Here is a 16,805-nt window from a genome sequence, read left to right as displayed (position 1 = left end):
GTAGTTATGGTTACTGCAAGTGTTGTCATTACGAAGTAACGTATAATAGGAAGCAAATAAATGTGGACTTCTCTCTCTTCATAAACTCGTGTTTCGGGGAAGAAATTCCAAGTAAAGCATATCATGTAACCAGCTCACGCCCACTGTAAAGGACTACAAAATCAGATACGCCATTTCATAGTACCTGAGAGATGTGGCAAAGATGCTACGCATCGAGACAAACGCCAAATAACAAGCATCCTTAACTACACTGTACATATATGAAGATGGTATGTGTTCTTTCAGATATGTCCGAAAGAACAGACACCATCTTCATATATAGATCAGGCTAACCGACCATTGACCTTCTTCTTCTGTGCGGATGCACACGTATTGCCCGAACTCATACGGGACTGCAGCGAGTAATGAGTGTAATGGACAGGAGCGCTACGAATGTAATGTATGGACATTAAGTTGAGAATGTGGATCTCACGGGGAGCGTGCAAAGGGATAAGTCCCTGCAGTCGCCCATCCTCTGTGCCCTCGGTGGCTCAGATGGATAGACCGTCTGCCATGTAAGCAGGAGATCCCGGGTTCGAGTCCCGGTCGGAGCGCACGTTTTCAACTGTCCCCGTTGACGTATATCAACGCCTGTCGGCAGCGTAGGGTCTCGATTTAATTATCATTTCACACTGTAAATATCTTGCCTGCAGGTGGCAGTGCGGCCGGTGACTGACCCAGCCTGTTGCGTTTCACCTGTTGCAGGACTTCGGCGCGGCACCACCCTCAGCAGCAGCAGCAGCAACAACAACAACAGAAGCAACAGCTGCTGCAGCACCAAGGCAAGCAGCACCACTGTCAGCAGCAACAGCAGCAGCAGCAGCTGCAGGTGCACAAGCAGCAGCAGCAGCCGCAGCTGTCGGAAGCTCAGCCGCACGTGCCGGCCAGCCTGGCCGCCAAGCAGTTCCTCGAGCACAGCGTCGAGGCCTGGATAAACCCCCGAATATACGCCAAGGTTAGCAAACACGCCGCTGCACTCAACCACGATTGTTGACTAAATTGCTGTTGGAACAACGTTTCTGTTCCCTTTATTTCAACGCAAACTGTAGTTATAAGTTCTGCACCGTGCATAACGAATGCTTCTAAGTGGGTGTCGTTAAACAAAGGATGACCACTGTGAAATAATGCATGACCCTGTGTAAAACCGAAGTCTGTCCTAGTGCTACGAGAAATACAAACAATGGAAAACAAATAGTTCTACTTCGCAGCGCAGACCAACTGCATACGTTGTTACGGTCAGTGGCCACGGAGATCACGGGATTAAGCTACGTAACATGACGAGCGGAGAAAGGGCGTCTCTATTACGCATTGCTGTGTTATCGCTGCCTGCTGCGACTACACTACTTTATCGAAAGAATCAGGACACTTATTAGCTGACATTTATGACGGCTTGAACTGTTCTGGGAACGCTTTGAGCGAGGTGTCTGAATGTCTATGGAGACGTGGCAGCTCATTCTTCCTGAAGAGCCGAAACCAGGAAAGATAGCGATCTTAGACGCTGCGGTCTGGAGCGAAGTCAATGTTCTGAGTTGCCCCAAGGGTGTTCCAGGACGTGACTCTGGGCAGGCCAAGCCATTTCAGGAATGTTATTGTCCACAAACGATTGCCACACAGATGCTCTTTCATGACAGCTTTCATTGTCAGCTGGTCAAACAATCATCGTCTCTGAAATGTTGCTCTACTGTGTGCAGTACACAACGTTGTGGGACTAATAAATATCCTTCCGCAATTAACGTTTTCTTAAGTGCTATAAGGGAACGACTCTCTAACCACAAAAACCACGCCCATGTTATAGCAGCATCTCCTGTGTACTTCGCTGTTCCCAGCATACACTGAGGTGACAAGAGTCATGGAATAATGATATTCACATATACGGACAGTAGTACTTTCGCGTACACAAGAAATAAAAGGGCAATGCATTGGCGGAGCTGCCATTAGTACTCAGCCGATTTGTGGGAAAAGGATTCCAAAGTGGTATGGCCGCAAGACGGGAATTAACAGACTGTGAACTCGAAATGGTGGTAGTGGTAGTAGTAGTAGTAGTAGTAGTAGTAGCGTTATTCATCCGTAGATCTCTTTTTACATGGATATAGGACATGTCAAAATATTTACAAATTTAGATCAATTTAAATTAAGCTAATTCGTATACACATATATTTACAGACTTCTAGTTAGAGACAATCATTAGATTTACTCCTGGTACACAATACTTTTGTTACGAATAACTTATTAAATAATGTAATTGCATATTGTTCATTCATATTTCACTATCAGTCACTGCACACACTATACACACACATTGTTTCATAACACTTCACACACACACACACACACATACAAACACACACACAGACACACACACACACACACACACACACACACACACACACACACACACACTGGTGATCTCTATGCCATTTTCTGTACTGTTAGCTGGTAGTTGGAGCTAGACACAGGGAACATTCAGCTTAGGAACCGTTAGGGAATTCAGTATTTCTAGATTCACAGTGTCAGGAGTGTGCCGAGAATAACAAATTTCAGTCGTTACCTCTTACAATGGGCAACGCAGTGTCCGACGGCCTTCACTTAATGGTCAAGAGCAGTGGCATTTGCGTAGACTGGTCAGTGTTAGCAGACAAGCAACACTGTGTGAAGTTACCGCAGAAATGAATATGGATGTTCTACGAACGTATCCACTGGGATGGTGTGCGAAATCTGGCGTTAATGGGTTATGGCAGCAGACGACCGACGTACGTGCCTTTGCTAACAGCATGACATCGCCTGCAGTTCCTCTCCTGGGATCATGACCATTTCTGTTCCACACTAGACAACTGGAAAACCATTGCTTGGACAGATGAGTCCCGATTTCAGTTGGTAGGAACTGTTGGTAGGGTTCGAATGTGGCGTAGACACCACGAAGCCATGGACCCAATTGAGGGTGTGAAATCTTATGGGACTTAACTGCTAAGGTCATCAGTCCCTAAGCTAACTTATCGTAAGGACAAACACACACACCAATGCCCGAGGGAGGTCTCGAACCTCCGCCGGGACCAGCCGCACAGTCCATGACTGCAGCGCCAAGACCGGTCGGCTAATCCCGCGCGGCGGACCCAGTTGTCAGCTGGGCACTGAGCAAGCTGGTGGTGCTCCACAGTAGAGTGGGGAGTGTTTACGTGAAATGGTTCTCTGGTACGACCGAGCCGATGATAGACTGAAAATGGATACGTTCGGCTACTTGACGACCATTTCCAGTCATTCACGGACGTCATGTTCCCAAAGATGATGGAATTTTTATGGATGATAAATAACCATGTCACCGGGCCACAATTATCCGTTTTTGGAGTGAAGAACATTCTGGACAATTTAAGCGAACTGTTTGGGCACTCAGATCGCCCGACATGAATCGAGAGGTCAGTTCCTGCTGCGGCAACCCTTTTGCAGCTATGGACGGCTGTAGAGGTAGCATGGATCAATATTTCTGCAGGGTATTTTCAACGACTTGCCACATCGATTTCCTGTACTGCGCCTGGAGAAAAGATGCGTGTCACGATATTATGCAGTGTCCGATGCTTGTGTCACCGCAGTGTACATTATGGCAGGTAACGTTTTCCAGACATTCGCAAAATTCAAACCCTTCTGTCATAGGACCACAGGGTATAGCGTGATTCGCCACTCAAAATCACTCGTTTGCGGTCATCCAAGTGCAGACGCGTTCCCTTTACATTACCCCAAGGGCCTCTTGGCACCGATCACAGAAACCTATGGCTTGTTATCACTGTGCCCAACTCTTTTTAACTCCCTAATCACAGTCGTTGTGCTCATTGGATTGCTGGTAGCGCTTTGGATCTCTCGAGTGATTCCTTCCACTGATCTCATGCGATTTTTTACAGCCACTCCGAGCAGTGCTCGACGGTCCCTATCCGTCAGTACAGGAGGTTTGCCTGGTGTTGGTCTGTCTAGATGGGATCGTTCCTTCACATTTCCACATCACCAACAGTCGACTTGGGAAGCTTTAGGGTTGAAATGCCGCGGCCGCATTCCAAAAAAAAAAACTCCCAACCTAACCTCAAGTGGGCTACGCTACAGATCAATTTATTTATGAAAATACAAAGTACAATCACCTACAAATTTAACATATTCACAAGTACCTTTGCCTTTAATCCAAATGTGTGAAGGAATCATTGATGTCGATACTGAAGTTGAGTCTACATCCACAGAAGACTGCTGGTCCATCAAGTAAAGAATGTGCTGCAACAGACTTTATAGTATTCTTCTTCTTGTCAGCAGCAGATGTTGTCATTTCAACGTCTTCAATAGTTTTATAGATGGTCTGTCTTGAACGTCGACGATATCTTCTGTGGTAAGGCATCGTGGCAGCGTTCAATGCAACCCGACCAACCACACTGCTGCCATTAGCTCTCTGCTGCCAACACAATACTCGCCGCTTCATTTTCTACTGGCAGGTCGGCCTCTCGTCACGTTTAGTGGTCAGCCCTGCTTTTCATAAGATGACCGGATACTTTTGATCACGTAGTTCCTGTGGGGCCGCTGTTTGTGGGATCAAGCACATTGTCTTACTCTTTCAATATCGGGTTACAACAAGTGTCAAGTGTTGCGTAAAGAAACTATCATCAAATATTCTGCGCTGTGGAATGTGGGCGATCTCTGGAAGACGGCTCACTTGTGTACACAACTATATGATAGCTTTAGAAACGTGTTACGGAACGTATTGAGACTTGAAGACGTTCAGTGGCTTCTGTGAAGATTCACAAGTGATCCTTTTCATTAGTAAATGTAGCGTACCTGAATATCGTTTGGCTATGTGATCGGCAAAAAGTCACTGAACTGTCACAACCTCCATTTGGCATGAATGATTTGAAGTTGAACGACCTAATAAATGTAGTAGTGAGGGCGACCAAATGCCAAAATGAGATTTTCTGGGAAAACCCTAAGGAAAGAGATCGCTTACAAAAGCCTCGTTCCATCGGTTCCCGAGTACTGTCCGTCCTCTGAAACTGTTTTTGTAACTGGATTAACGGAATAGATAGAAAGCATTCCATGAGGAGCATCGTTAGCAATGGGTCTGAGAGTGTTCCGCAGATATTCAACTGACTGCAGTGTCGTGGAGGGACTTAGCCACAAAAGTACTAGAGCCAAATTGCTGTACTTAACACTTTAGCCGCTTCAACATACGACACGCGTTGTGACGATGAAGCTCGAATTATTGTGCTCGGAGTCCTAAAGAAGGATATCGACAATTCCTCCCCACACACACCGTCCACAAAGTGGAATAGGCAGAAGAGAAGTGGTAAAAGTACTCTATGTGACCCTTATCAACCACAGTATGAAGCAGTTCCATCATTGTTTCTTATTGATGTTCTTGTAGCCTCACTCTTTATTTGTTTTTTGTGCCTAATAGTTATTTTTGATAAATCTAAACTTCCACACTGTACGTATCATTCAACAACTGTTATGGTACTGTTGAATTTACAAGAAGTTCCTTTGATAATCTGATGATTTTCTTTTACAAGTATCTCAATCCACGTACTTAACAAAAAGAAATTACTTCAGTGCACGTACACTATGTGCTCAAAACTATCCGGCCACCTAGATGAAAATGACTTAAAAGTTCGTGGCGCCCTCCATCGGTAAATCTCGAATTCAATATGGTGTTGGCCCACCCTTATTGATGACAGCTTCCTCTCTCGCAGGCACACATTCAGTCAGGTGCTGGAGAGTTCCTTGATGGATGAAAGCCCATTCTTCACGGAGTGCTGCATTGAGGAGAGGTATCGATGGCGGTCGGTGAGGCCTGGCCTGAAGTAGGCGTTCCAAAACATCCGAAAGGTGTTCTATAGGATTCAGGTCAAAACTCTGTGCAGGCCAATCCATTACAGGGAAGTGATTGTCGTGTAACCACTCCGCCACAGGCCGTGCATTATGAACAAGTGCTCGATGGTGTTGAAAGGTACAATCGCCAACCCCAAATTGCTCCTCAACTGTGGGACGCAAGAAGGTGGTTAAAACATCAATGTAGGCCTGTGCTGTGATAATGCCACGCAAAACAACGAGGGGTGTAAGCCCCCTACATGAAAAAAAAACGACCACGTCATAACACCTCCGCCTCCGGTTTTTACTGTTGGCAGTACACACGCTGGCAGATGACGTTCACCGTGCATTCGCCATACCCACACCCTGCCATCGGATCGCCACATTGTGTACCGTGATCCACCACTCTACACAACGTTTTTCCACTGTTAAATTGTCCAATATTTACGCTCCTTACACCAAGCGAGGCGTCATTTGCCATTTACCGGCGTAATATCTGGCATATCAGCAGACGCTCGACCATGAAATCTAAGTTTTCTCACCTCCCGCCTAACTGTCATAGTATTTACAGTGGATCCTGATGCAGTTTGGAATTCCTGTGTGATGGTCTGGATAGATGTATGCCTACTACACATTACTACCGTCTTCAACTGTCGGCGGTCTCTGTCAGTCAACAGACGAGCTCTGCATGTATGCTTTTGTGCTGTACCTGTCCCTTGACGTTTCCACTTCACCATCTCATGGGAAACAGTGGACCTAGGGATGTTTAGGAGTGTGGAAATGTCGCGTACATACGTATGACACAAGTGACACCCAATCATATGACCAAGTTCGAAGTCCGTGAATTCCGCGGAGCGCCCCATTCTGCTCTCTCACGATGTCCAATGACTACTGAGGTTGTTGATATGGAGTACCTGGCAGTAGGTGGCAGCACAATGCACATAATATGAAGAGCGTATGTTTTGGGGGTGTCCGGATACTTTTGATCACATAGTATATCTTTTATCATGCTAAATGCGGCAATTTTTCGGAGACCAAACAGAAAAAACAAACGTCCTCTCTGACACAGTCTGCAGTAGCTTCAGAGTACAGATGTAGGTGAAACAGGCAAACAGAAGGAATGAATGGATACTTAAGATCCCTGCCGTATGAGATTAGGTTGTTCACACATAGATTGCGAACGAAAACGTGGATGTGGTGACCAATATGGTTGAGCAGCTGTCTAAACCGATCACCCAGAATGTGGTCGCCGACGTGATCTACAGCATCGCCCTACCGTGGCAGTTAAACGACGGCGTATGTCACTCCCATCACGCCGGCTGTGCTTGTCAAGAAATAGCAGCATAGCTGGAGTTAGCGACTGTGTGAAACAGAGAAAATCCCTAAGCGTCAGCGGATGAAACGCGCTCAGGAGATTGAAAAATGGCTTTTAAAGTAATTAGTTTCAGTCTGCGTGCAAGGGATAATTCCCTGCAGTCGCGCTGTTCATCTGTGTCTTCGGTGGCTCAGGTGGATAGAGCGTCTGCCATGTAAGCAGCGGATTCCGGGTTCGAGTCCCGGTAGAGGCACACATTTTCAACTGTCCCCATCGAAGTATATCAACAATACCTGTCGGCAGCTCAGGGTTTCAATTAATCATCATTTATTCTCTGAAAGGTGTTATTGAGTCCAAAGTAAAGCTTGTTGCTTAATGTAACAACCGCTAACGAAATACACTCCTGGAAATGGAAAAAAAAACACATTGACACCGGTGTGTCAGACCCACCATACTTGCTCCGGACACTGCGAGAGGGCTGTACAAGCAATGATCACACGCACGGCACAGCGGACACACCAGGAACCGCGGTGTTGGCCGTCGAATGGCGCTAGCTGCGCAGCATTTGTGCACCGCCGCCGTCAGTGTCAGCCAGTTTGCCGTGGCATACGGAGCTCCATCGCAGTCTTTAACACTGGTAGCATGCCGCGACAGCGTGGACGTGAACCGTATGTGCAGTTGACGGACTTTGAGCGAGGGCGTATAGTGGGCATGCGGGAGGCCGGGTGGACGTACCGCCGAATTGCTCAACACGTGGGGCGTGAGGTCTCCACAGTACATCGATGTTGTCGCCAGTGGTCGGCGGAAGGTGCACGTGCCCATCGACCTGGGACCGGACCGCAGCGACGAACGGATGCACGCCAAGACCGTAGGATCCTACGCAGTGCCGTAGGGGACCGCACCGCCACGTCCCAGCAAATTAGGGACACTGTTGCTCCTGGGGTATCGGCGAAGACCATTCGCAACCGTCTCCATGAAGCTGGGCTACGGTCCCGCACACCGTTAGGCCGTCTTCCGCTCACGCCCCAACATCGTGCAGCCCGCCTCCAGTGGTGTCGCGACAGGCGTGAATGGAGGGACGAATGGAGACGTGTCGTCTTCAGCGATGAGAGTCGCTTCTGCCTTGGTGCCAATGATGGTCGTATGCGTGTTTGGCGCCGTGCAGGTGAGCGCCACAATCAGGACTGCATACGACCGAGGCACACAGGGCCAACACCCGGCATCATGGTGTGGGGAGCGATCTCCTACACTGGCCGTACACCACTGGTGATCGTCGAGGGGACACTGAATAGTGCACGGTACATCCAAACCGTCATCGAACCCATCGTTCTACCATTCCTAGACCGGCAAGGGAACTTGCTGTTCCAACAGGACAATGCACGTCCGCATGTATCCCGTGCCACCCAACGTGCTCTAGAAGGTGTAAGTCAACTACCCTGGCCAGCAAGATCTCCGGATCTGTCCCCCATTGAGCATGTTTGGGACTGGATGAAGCGTCGTCTCACGCGGGCTGCACGTCCAGCACGAACGCTGGTCCAACTGAGGCGCCAGGTGGAAATGGCATGGCAAGCCGTTCCACAGGACTACATCCAGCATCTCCACGATCGTCTCCATGGGAGAATAGCAGCCTGCATTGCTGCGAAAGGTGGATATACACTGTACTAGTGCCGACATTGTGTGATCATGTGCTGTATCTGACCCCAGGAATGTGTCAATAAAGTTTCCCCTTCCTGGGACAATGAATTCACGGTGTTCTTATTTCAATTTCCAGGAGTGTATATACATAGTCAGCTGACTTTTGTTGAATGTGTAACTTTTGGTGCCAGCTGGTGCCGATGTAGCAACGTATGCTCTTGTAAACGCTGTCTTACAATGTTGATACTTTCTTTCTGCTGCATAGCTATGTCACCGCCTCTGCCTGGAGTCGCCTTCGGCCTTGCTAGTGTGAACTTCAGAAAAAAATTTAATTTCTTCCCTACGTGAGATAACAACACTGTTATTGTTCACCTCTGCTGAACAATCACTTTATTTACTTTGGATAGACTGTCCCAGATGATAACAACAAGAGACAACAGGGATTTAAAATATGTAGAATAAGCCAGGTGTCCGTAGGTGAATTTGGGAGATTCTTTACGGCGTATAAAATGCTGAACTGAGCTGCTTGACTAGTTTATCCACGTATTAACTCCCCAAGGAATTTTATACACTGTGCTTCCTTCTGAATATGGGCATTAATGTTTACATTTGGTGCTAAAAATCTTTATTTCTTCTTTAAAAAAAATGGTTCAAATGGCTCTGAGCACTATGTGACTTAACTTCTGAAGTCACCAGTCGCCTATAACTTAGAACTACTTAAACCTAACTAACGTAAGGACATCACACACATCCATGCCCTAGGCAGGATTCGAACCTGCGACAGTAGCGATTGATCGGTTCCAGACTGCAGTGCCTAGAACCGTACGGCCACTACGGCCGGCTTCTTCTTTCAAAACAAATAATATGATTCTTTGTGATATTAACACTTTACGTGTTACCTGTGAAGGACTTGTTGGCCTGTTCAGCTATCATCTGGTCTGTGTCTGCCAGCGTTGAGTTTGGCGGCCCATTGATTAGTATGCCTGTGTCAGCAAAAATTAGTTTTTCAACTGCCTTTTAAAGTCAGTGGAAGCTCATATTTGTGACAGTGAGTCAGAAGCTTTTAGAAACGTCAGGATCGCCGAATAAACTTGGTTGTTCTCAGTATGAGAAACGATATCTCGTGTGAAGAGCGCGAACTGAATTTTTCAAGAGCAGTGTTTCTAAAATAATCTGTTTTCCACAGGTAGGTTTACTTCGTTCGAATTAGATTACAAACAGACATGAGTGTTATACGACGGTAATCCTGTGGATACGTTCTACTTCCTAGACCTCTTGATCTTTCCTAATGAAGGAGAAATTTCTCTTCTCGAAGGATCTACGGTAAATCGTGGTGAAGGATGGTGTCAATTCATTTGCCAGTTTTGTCAGGGACATCCTCATGCCCTGGGACTTTATTGAGATTTCCGGATTTTAGATGTTTCTGATTACCACATCGCTCATTATTGCAGCTTTAAAAATGTTGACTAACGGCAACATAGCATCATTTTTCACTTGTGAAGCAAGTTTTGAAGACAGAATTAAACATTTCGGCGTTTATGTGGTATTTTACATTTTAGTCCTCTTTTTGCCTATCTTAATAAATTACCGTCTAACGTCCAAATCGGCCGGCCGGATTGGCCGAGCGGTTCTAGGCGCTACAGTCTGGAACCGCGCGACCGCTACGGTCGTAGGTTCGAATCCTTCCTCGGGCATGGATGGGTGTGATGTCCTTAGGTTAGTTAGCTTTAAGTAGTTCTAAGTTCCAGGGGACTGATGACCTCAGAAGTTAAGTCCCACAGTGCTCAGAGCCATTTGAACCATTTCTTGAACGTCCAAATCAACTTTTGATACCAGAGTTTTGTGGTGAGTCTGAAGAACGTTTGACGCACCTGTTCACGCATGCCTGTCCTGTGCGAGTCCACACATATCAACAAAAGTTTTGCATGACCGCGATATGTCGTGCAGCCGTATTGCTACTGTACTTTCGTAAAAAGCGTGTTCTCGCTGTTGTTCATCGCTTATCCGTATCCTGTCGCCACAAGAAGAATTGTTTCAATTAAAAATCAGCAAAACATCACGGGAGGGAGGCTGTGCTCTAAAAAAATACATCCAGTTTCGCAAATAGAAGAGTAAACTACCAAATACAACAAAGAGGTTGTTGCTATTCTTTCTTGTTTATTAGACCGCCTTCTCTTCGAATAATCCTTTACATTTTAACGACATCCATACATAACGCTAGAAACAATAGAGTACACAGATTCCCCTTCAGGTTTGTTTAGTTAAATTTCAGGATATGGCGATCTGCAGCTATCTGTGGAGCCATAGTTGCGATCACGGTCGTACTAATTGCTCTAAACTGAATTACTTTCCTCCCCTTCCCTTAACCACGATTACAGTACCGACGATACAGCTGAGCTGGAAAGAGAGATGAAAAGCTCCTACTTCGCCTGTCCCGCTATCTCGTTGTTCGTTTGCTGTACATTATGCAACATCTCCCCACTCATCATACTGAGTAATATTAAATAAGCGCCGTGTGACTAAAATTTCCCGCGCGATTAATTCACAACAAGCGTCGAGTCGGCAGGCGGTGAGCGCAGGGAGCCGTTGCGTCACGCCGGTGGCCGAGACGCGGGAACTCGCCGCCTCGCACGCTGTCTCCGCGGCCCGCTTTATGTGGCGTGACCACACCAGCGACACACTCGGCTGCTAGGGGGCGAAACCACTTGTTCCCCGCTGCCTCTCGCTTCCGGCCATCACGGGCTGGATTTACGACTTCCAGACGTGCCTTTATCGTTATCTTTCTCACACAGGCGAATGTCCGGCGGGAGATGAAAAATGTGCCCTAGGAACTCCTTACAGAGTCTCTATCTACATCACGGTGAAGTGCGTGGCAGAGGGAACCTCCCAACGTACCAGTTATGGCGTCACCCCTACAGGAGCAATACGTATTCGCTGTATACTTCGTTCATCATAAGAATAAACCTGATGTAAACATACACAAACGCTACGACTGGTCAGCAGCCGTAGCACACGCGCACTGGTGTTGTTAAGCTCGTAGAAGTAGGCCCTACTTACGTGTTAGATATCTTATTATTATGTTACTGCAAATGAAAATTTAAGATATTGTAATGTAATAAGACTAAAAACAGCCGACCAGTTGCAATGGATAAAGTAATCTTTACCTAGGTTTCGACAGATTTAAATCTGTCTTCTTCAGAAGGCGGCAGTATTACATTAATATGGAATGATGTATCATCGTCGTTTTTACAAATATCTGCATAGATCAATTAGTCCAAATTAAAATATAGCCTTGAAAATAGGGTTTGTTATACTCAGTCGCTTGTGAGCTCTGCAACATCCATGTACTAATTTTTATTTACATGACAAACCCTATTTTCAGGGCCATATTTTAATTTGGACTAATGGATCTATGCAGATATTTGTAAAAACGACGATGATACATCATTCCATATTAATGTAATATTGCCGCCTTCTGAAGAAGACAGATTTAAATCTGTCGAAACCTAGGTAAAGATTACTTTATCCATTGCAACTGGTCGGCTGTTTTTAGTCTTATTACGTGGAACCGTTGCTGTTGCGCAGCTATGTTTAAAATACTGATATTGTAATGTATGAAACGTTTCCTTAGAAACTTCCTTGCTTAAACTGACACACAATATTTTTAGCGCAACGCAGTCTGACTTTCAAAAATCCCTACAAAAGAATGGCCCTGACTAACAATAACCTATACCTTTCACGAATCACTTACCTCACAAAAATCTTCGTTACTCAAACTACTGCAATACAGCGTGCGCCAATACTGCCAGCTGAATAAAAGTTTCTAACTACTGAAGGCACTAACTATTGATCGGCATAGTTAGCAAGTGAAAGATTTTGATAGAGAACAAACAATGTATTTACCTTAATAGTGTTCAAAAGTCATAATATAGATATAAATCAGTTCATGACATCCAGTCTTACAAATTTACTCTCTCTGATGGACACACGTCCAGATCATCCGCTCTTAAAACTCCGCCATCTCTCTCCCCACATCCACCACTGCTGGCGGCTCACCTCCAACTGCGCAACGCTACGCGCTGTTAACAGCCAACTGCCCAACACTACAATAGCAAATTCCAACAATGCAAACCAGCCACAGACTGCACACAGTACAGTCAGTGATTTTCATATAGAGCACTACATGGCGTTACCAACATAAAAACCTAAACAGCCTACTTACATGTATTAACAGCCATCGAAGTTTTTGTTAATAATGCTGTAGACATGAAGTTTTTTATCCCAAAAATCCTGTAGAGTCGCCGTCTCTGTACATGCAACTTGTCTTCGGATTGTCGCGCTGCTAACATGTACTATGAAAATGGCTGACGCTGCTTCCTGCTCCGTACTGAAAAACGTGCGTGGAGCACCATTAAGAAGTGGCGAGGAACATTCTCAACGTCCTTCACAGGTTTACAGAGAAAACTGTCTCTGAAGATTTACAAGAAAATTTACTAGAGTTAACTTATAGTTGTCAAGAAGATCCGTAGCTGAATCAGTGTCGTTTGAGAGTAGTAATCGGGTATTCAGTGAATCGCTGGTTCGAATCTCTCCTTGATCTTTTCTTTCATTTTTTCATTTAATTCGAATACCTAAATCGCTTAAATATAAAATTCATGAAATGTCCGTCAATTAACACGTATGTAATCCTCATATCTATGAAAACTGGAAGTCTTCTTGTTTCTAATTGCATATGGTACAAAAAATGCCACTTTTCATTGCAAATATAAATTCTTAATTATCGATATTTTCTAGATGATAGTTAATAGAGATCGTTTAACTTAATAAAACATTGCAAATAACGTTTTTAAGACAGTAATCAAAGATCAAGTACTCTTTATTTTGACTATGTCCATTGTTTTATGCTGGAGATGTGGTGTCAGACGAACCAAAGTGATACGCATCGTAAAAACAAGAAAAACAATAATTTTCATGACATCGAGCACACGGTACTACAATACGAACCCAACAGAACTGATCTGGAAGCAAGTTAAAAGATGTGTCGATGGGACTGAGAAGTATTGTACCATCCACCATACTCCCCAGACTTAAGTCCTTGTGACTTTGATTTGATTCCGAACATGAAGTAACCACTTCGTGAAATTCGCTTCAGAACTGTTCCAGAGATTCGACAGGCAGTATACCGCTCCATTCGCACCATCAACAGAACAGGCTCTGCTAACGGTATACTAGGACTTTCACATTGCTGGCGACGGGTTCTACACAACGACAGTAACAGGTGCAAATATGTAACTCTTTTTTATCGGTTATAAATAAATAGTTGCCACCATCTAAGTTCCAACCCTCGTATAAAAACTCTCATGTAAGGTGCGAAATTGACGTTCATTTAATCTGCCACCTTAAAACACTGACTGACTAGCAAGTCACAGTGCACTCAAGGAATACGCAAGCGCACTGTAAGCAAACACAACAACATTGTACCTAGCAATTACGCAAGCTGAATGGTACGAAGAAGCGCCGTTGTGGAAACTTTTCAAAATACGATACCTCATAAACGACTCTCACTAGAAACCTACAGCAGACACAAGTGACATTCTAATTTACCCCACTTAAAAAGCATATGTCTGTACAAAAAATACACAATTTAAACGTTATTACAATCTATTGATTATCGAACAATACGAGGCCATGACTATCAATCTATCCTGTGAAAAACGCACATCAACATTCCATTCCATTTCCGCAGCATTTACGATGCAAGTTTTAGGTGATTCACCCTTTATATTAGATAACCCTATTCTTGTATCCCGCCTGGAAGACGGCGCGTGGGTCTTCTCCTGTAAACTGAAGGGTAGGCCGAATGTAGGAGTAGGAAGAGGTGAAATGCTTCGGCATGCAATTACAAGTGATTCTACTTAACTTTGGCTGAGATGAGCACGTAAGTGCGAGGCTGTACATCAACTTACAAAGTTACAAGTAGTGGCTCGCCCACTATGAAATAGAAACAATGTTGCTTGGTCGTCTGCTCGGCATCAAATGGGCTGAGTCCGGAGCGGCGCTCGTAGAGCTGCACAGCGCCGGCTAGAGGGCGCTGTCGTCGGTGTCGGTGTCGCAGTGCCAACCTTGCAGGGCGCAACTACTTTTAACATCGTAGCTATCGATACCACACTCATAGATACTGTTAATATCAAATGCTCAAAGTGATTGCCATATTCAGTAACTCATGCACGAATCCGTGTAATCACTTTTACGACCTTTCTGCCGAGCACGTTGACGTTAATGATGTCAATCTCTTTTGTTATGTTAGGCTTTAGTTCCGTCAGTGTGTGCGGCCCGCTCGTAAAGACACTTTCTTTAACGTAACCTCACAGGTAAAAGACTAGGGAGAATGTGGGGTCATAATGCATTAGAGATAAATCGCTCACAAAGCAATTCGCTTAAGAAATTAACTGTTTCATTAGATGTTTCACAAGTGGCATAATCCTGTTGCAACAATCAGTTCATCTGCCTCAAGAAGCGAAATAAACTGCGAAGCGATTGGTTTCTGTTCAATACTGTTAACTATTTTTTCAAAGATAATAATTCAAAGAAATTATGGGAGTGATTTGAGCAATGCAGATGGACCTGCACACTGTATTCTATAATACCTAATAAATGACTTCTTTAAAGGTAAAGTCTCGACGCCTTCGTGGCTATAAAACAAACGTCTTGAAGAACGACTGCAACTTACGTTATTTGCTGAAAATTTCATTTAAAATTACGAAATGTTGCCTCTCGCCGGCTGGAGTGGCAGAGCGGTTCTAGGCGCTACAGCCTGGAACCGCGCGATCGCTGCTGTCGCAGGTTCGAATCCTGCCTCGGGCATCGATATGTGTGATGTCCTTAAGTTAGTTAGGTTTAAGTAGTTCTAAGTTCTAGGGGACTGATGACCTCAGCAGTTAAGTCCCATAGTGCTCAGAGCCATTGGAACCATTTTTTTGTTGCCTCTCCTGAAGTTAGTTTACACCCTCTCATGTTTACATAATTGCACTCAAACATATTTTTTCACGTACAAGGTTTAACTGAGTAATGAACTGCGAATTGAATATATATTCTGTAAGAGTTTGAAACTATTTGAGAATTGAATTTTAACTGTTGCATTGGTCAGATAATCTGGATACAGAAACTTATAATACGCACAACTGTTCTTCATCAGACAAAGCGCCTTACCGAATCGTACATTTCCAAATGACAAACAACCCTAGATACATACTAACGCCCGTAATACACTGGCGGAAAAAAATCGCAACACTAAGGAGTTGTGCGACATAAACGAAAACTGGTAGGCCTGTTTCTACAACTGAAAAATTATGTCTGTTCAGATTCCGCGCCAGTCGCATAATAGTGGCAGTAGGAGCTCCACTGTGATGATGCAAATCATGTTTGCTTGTGTGTTCCTTCTTCGATATTGCAGGAACGTATGATTGCTGGCAGTGGTGATCACGGGAATGTATGGTCGCAGATAGGCTGAGCTCTGAACAGCCACGTGGCACTACCAAGAGGGAAGACTATACAGTACGGCGTATGGTTCTGGGCAACGTACCGAGCAGCAGTTGGCAGTGATACAACGAACGGGTACAAATTGGTTACTTGAAGGACAGCTCCGAGCCAGACGGCCTGTAGCGTGCATTCCACTGACTTCAGACCACCACCATTTGCGACTTCAGTGGTGTCAAGCGGGAAGACAGTATGGTGATCCGTTGTGTTTTCTCATGAAAGCTGGTTCTGCCACTGTTCCAATGACGGCCGTGTGTTGGCCATCCTGTCTGCTTGCTAGACGCACTGGACCTACACCTGTAGTTATGGTCTGGGGTGCGAATTTCAGTGACAGCAGGAGTCCTCTCGTGGTTATCCTGGGCAGCCTGACTGCAAAACTGTACGTCAGGCTGATGATTTGACCTGTGCTCCCATTCAAGAACAGCATTCCACTTGGTGTTTTCCAACAGGA

General features: G+C 45.2%; 1 protein-coding gene across 1 annotated transcript in view; it reads left to right on the top strand.

Annotated features, from left to right (window-relative positions):
* Nucleotides 1–260: 260 nt before the first annotated feature.
* Nucleotides 261–16,805, top strand: part of LOC126092746 (kinesin-like protein KIF26A) — a 481,728-nt gene continuing 465,183 nt past the window's right edge. Inside the window, exons 1-2 of the mRNA XM_049908472.1 lie at nt 261–269; nt 911–994. Coding sequence (XP_049764429.1) covers nt 261–269; nt 911–994 — 93 coding nt within the window. The remainder of the gene's footprint in view (nt 270–910; nt 995–16,805) is intronic.

Source organism: Schistocerca cancellata, chromosome 7 (genome assembly GCF_023864275.1).
Source record: "Schistocerca cancellata isolate TAMUIC-IGC-003103 chromosome 7, iqSchCanc2.1, whole genome shotgun sequence".
Taxonomy (NCBI): Eukaryota; Metazoa; Arthropoda; class Insecta; order Orthoptera; family Acrididae; genus Schistocerca; species Schistocerca cancellata.
Note: the sequence above shows the minus strand (reverse complement) of the source record. Positions and strands in the feature narration are given on the sequence as shown.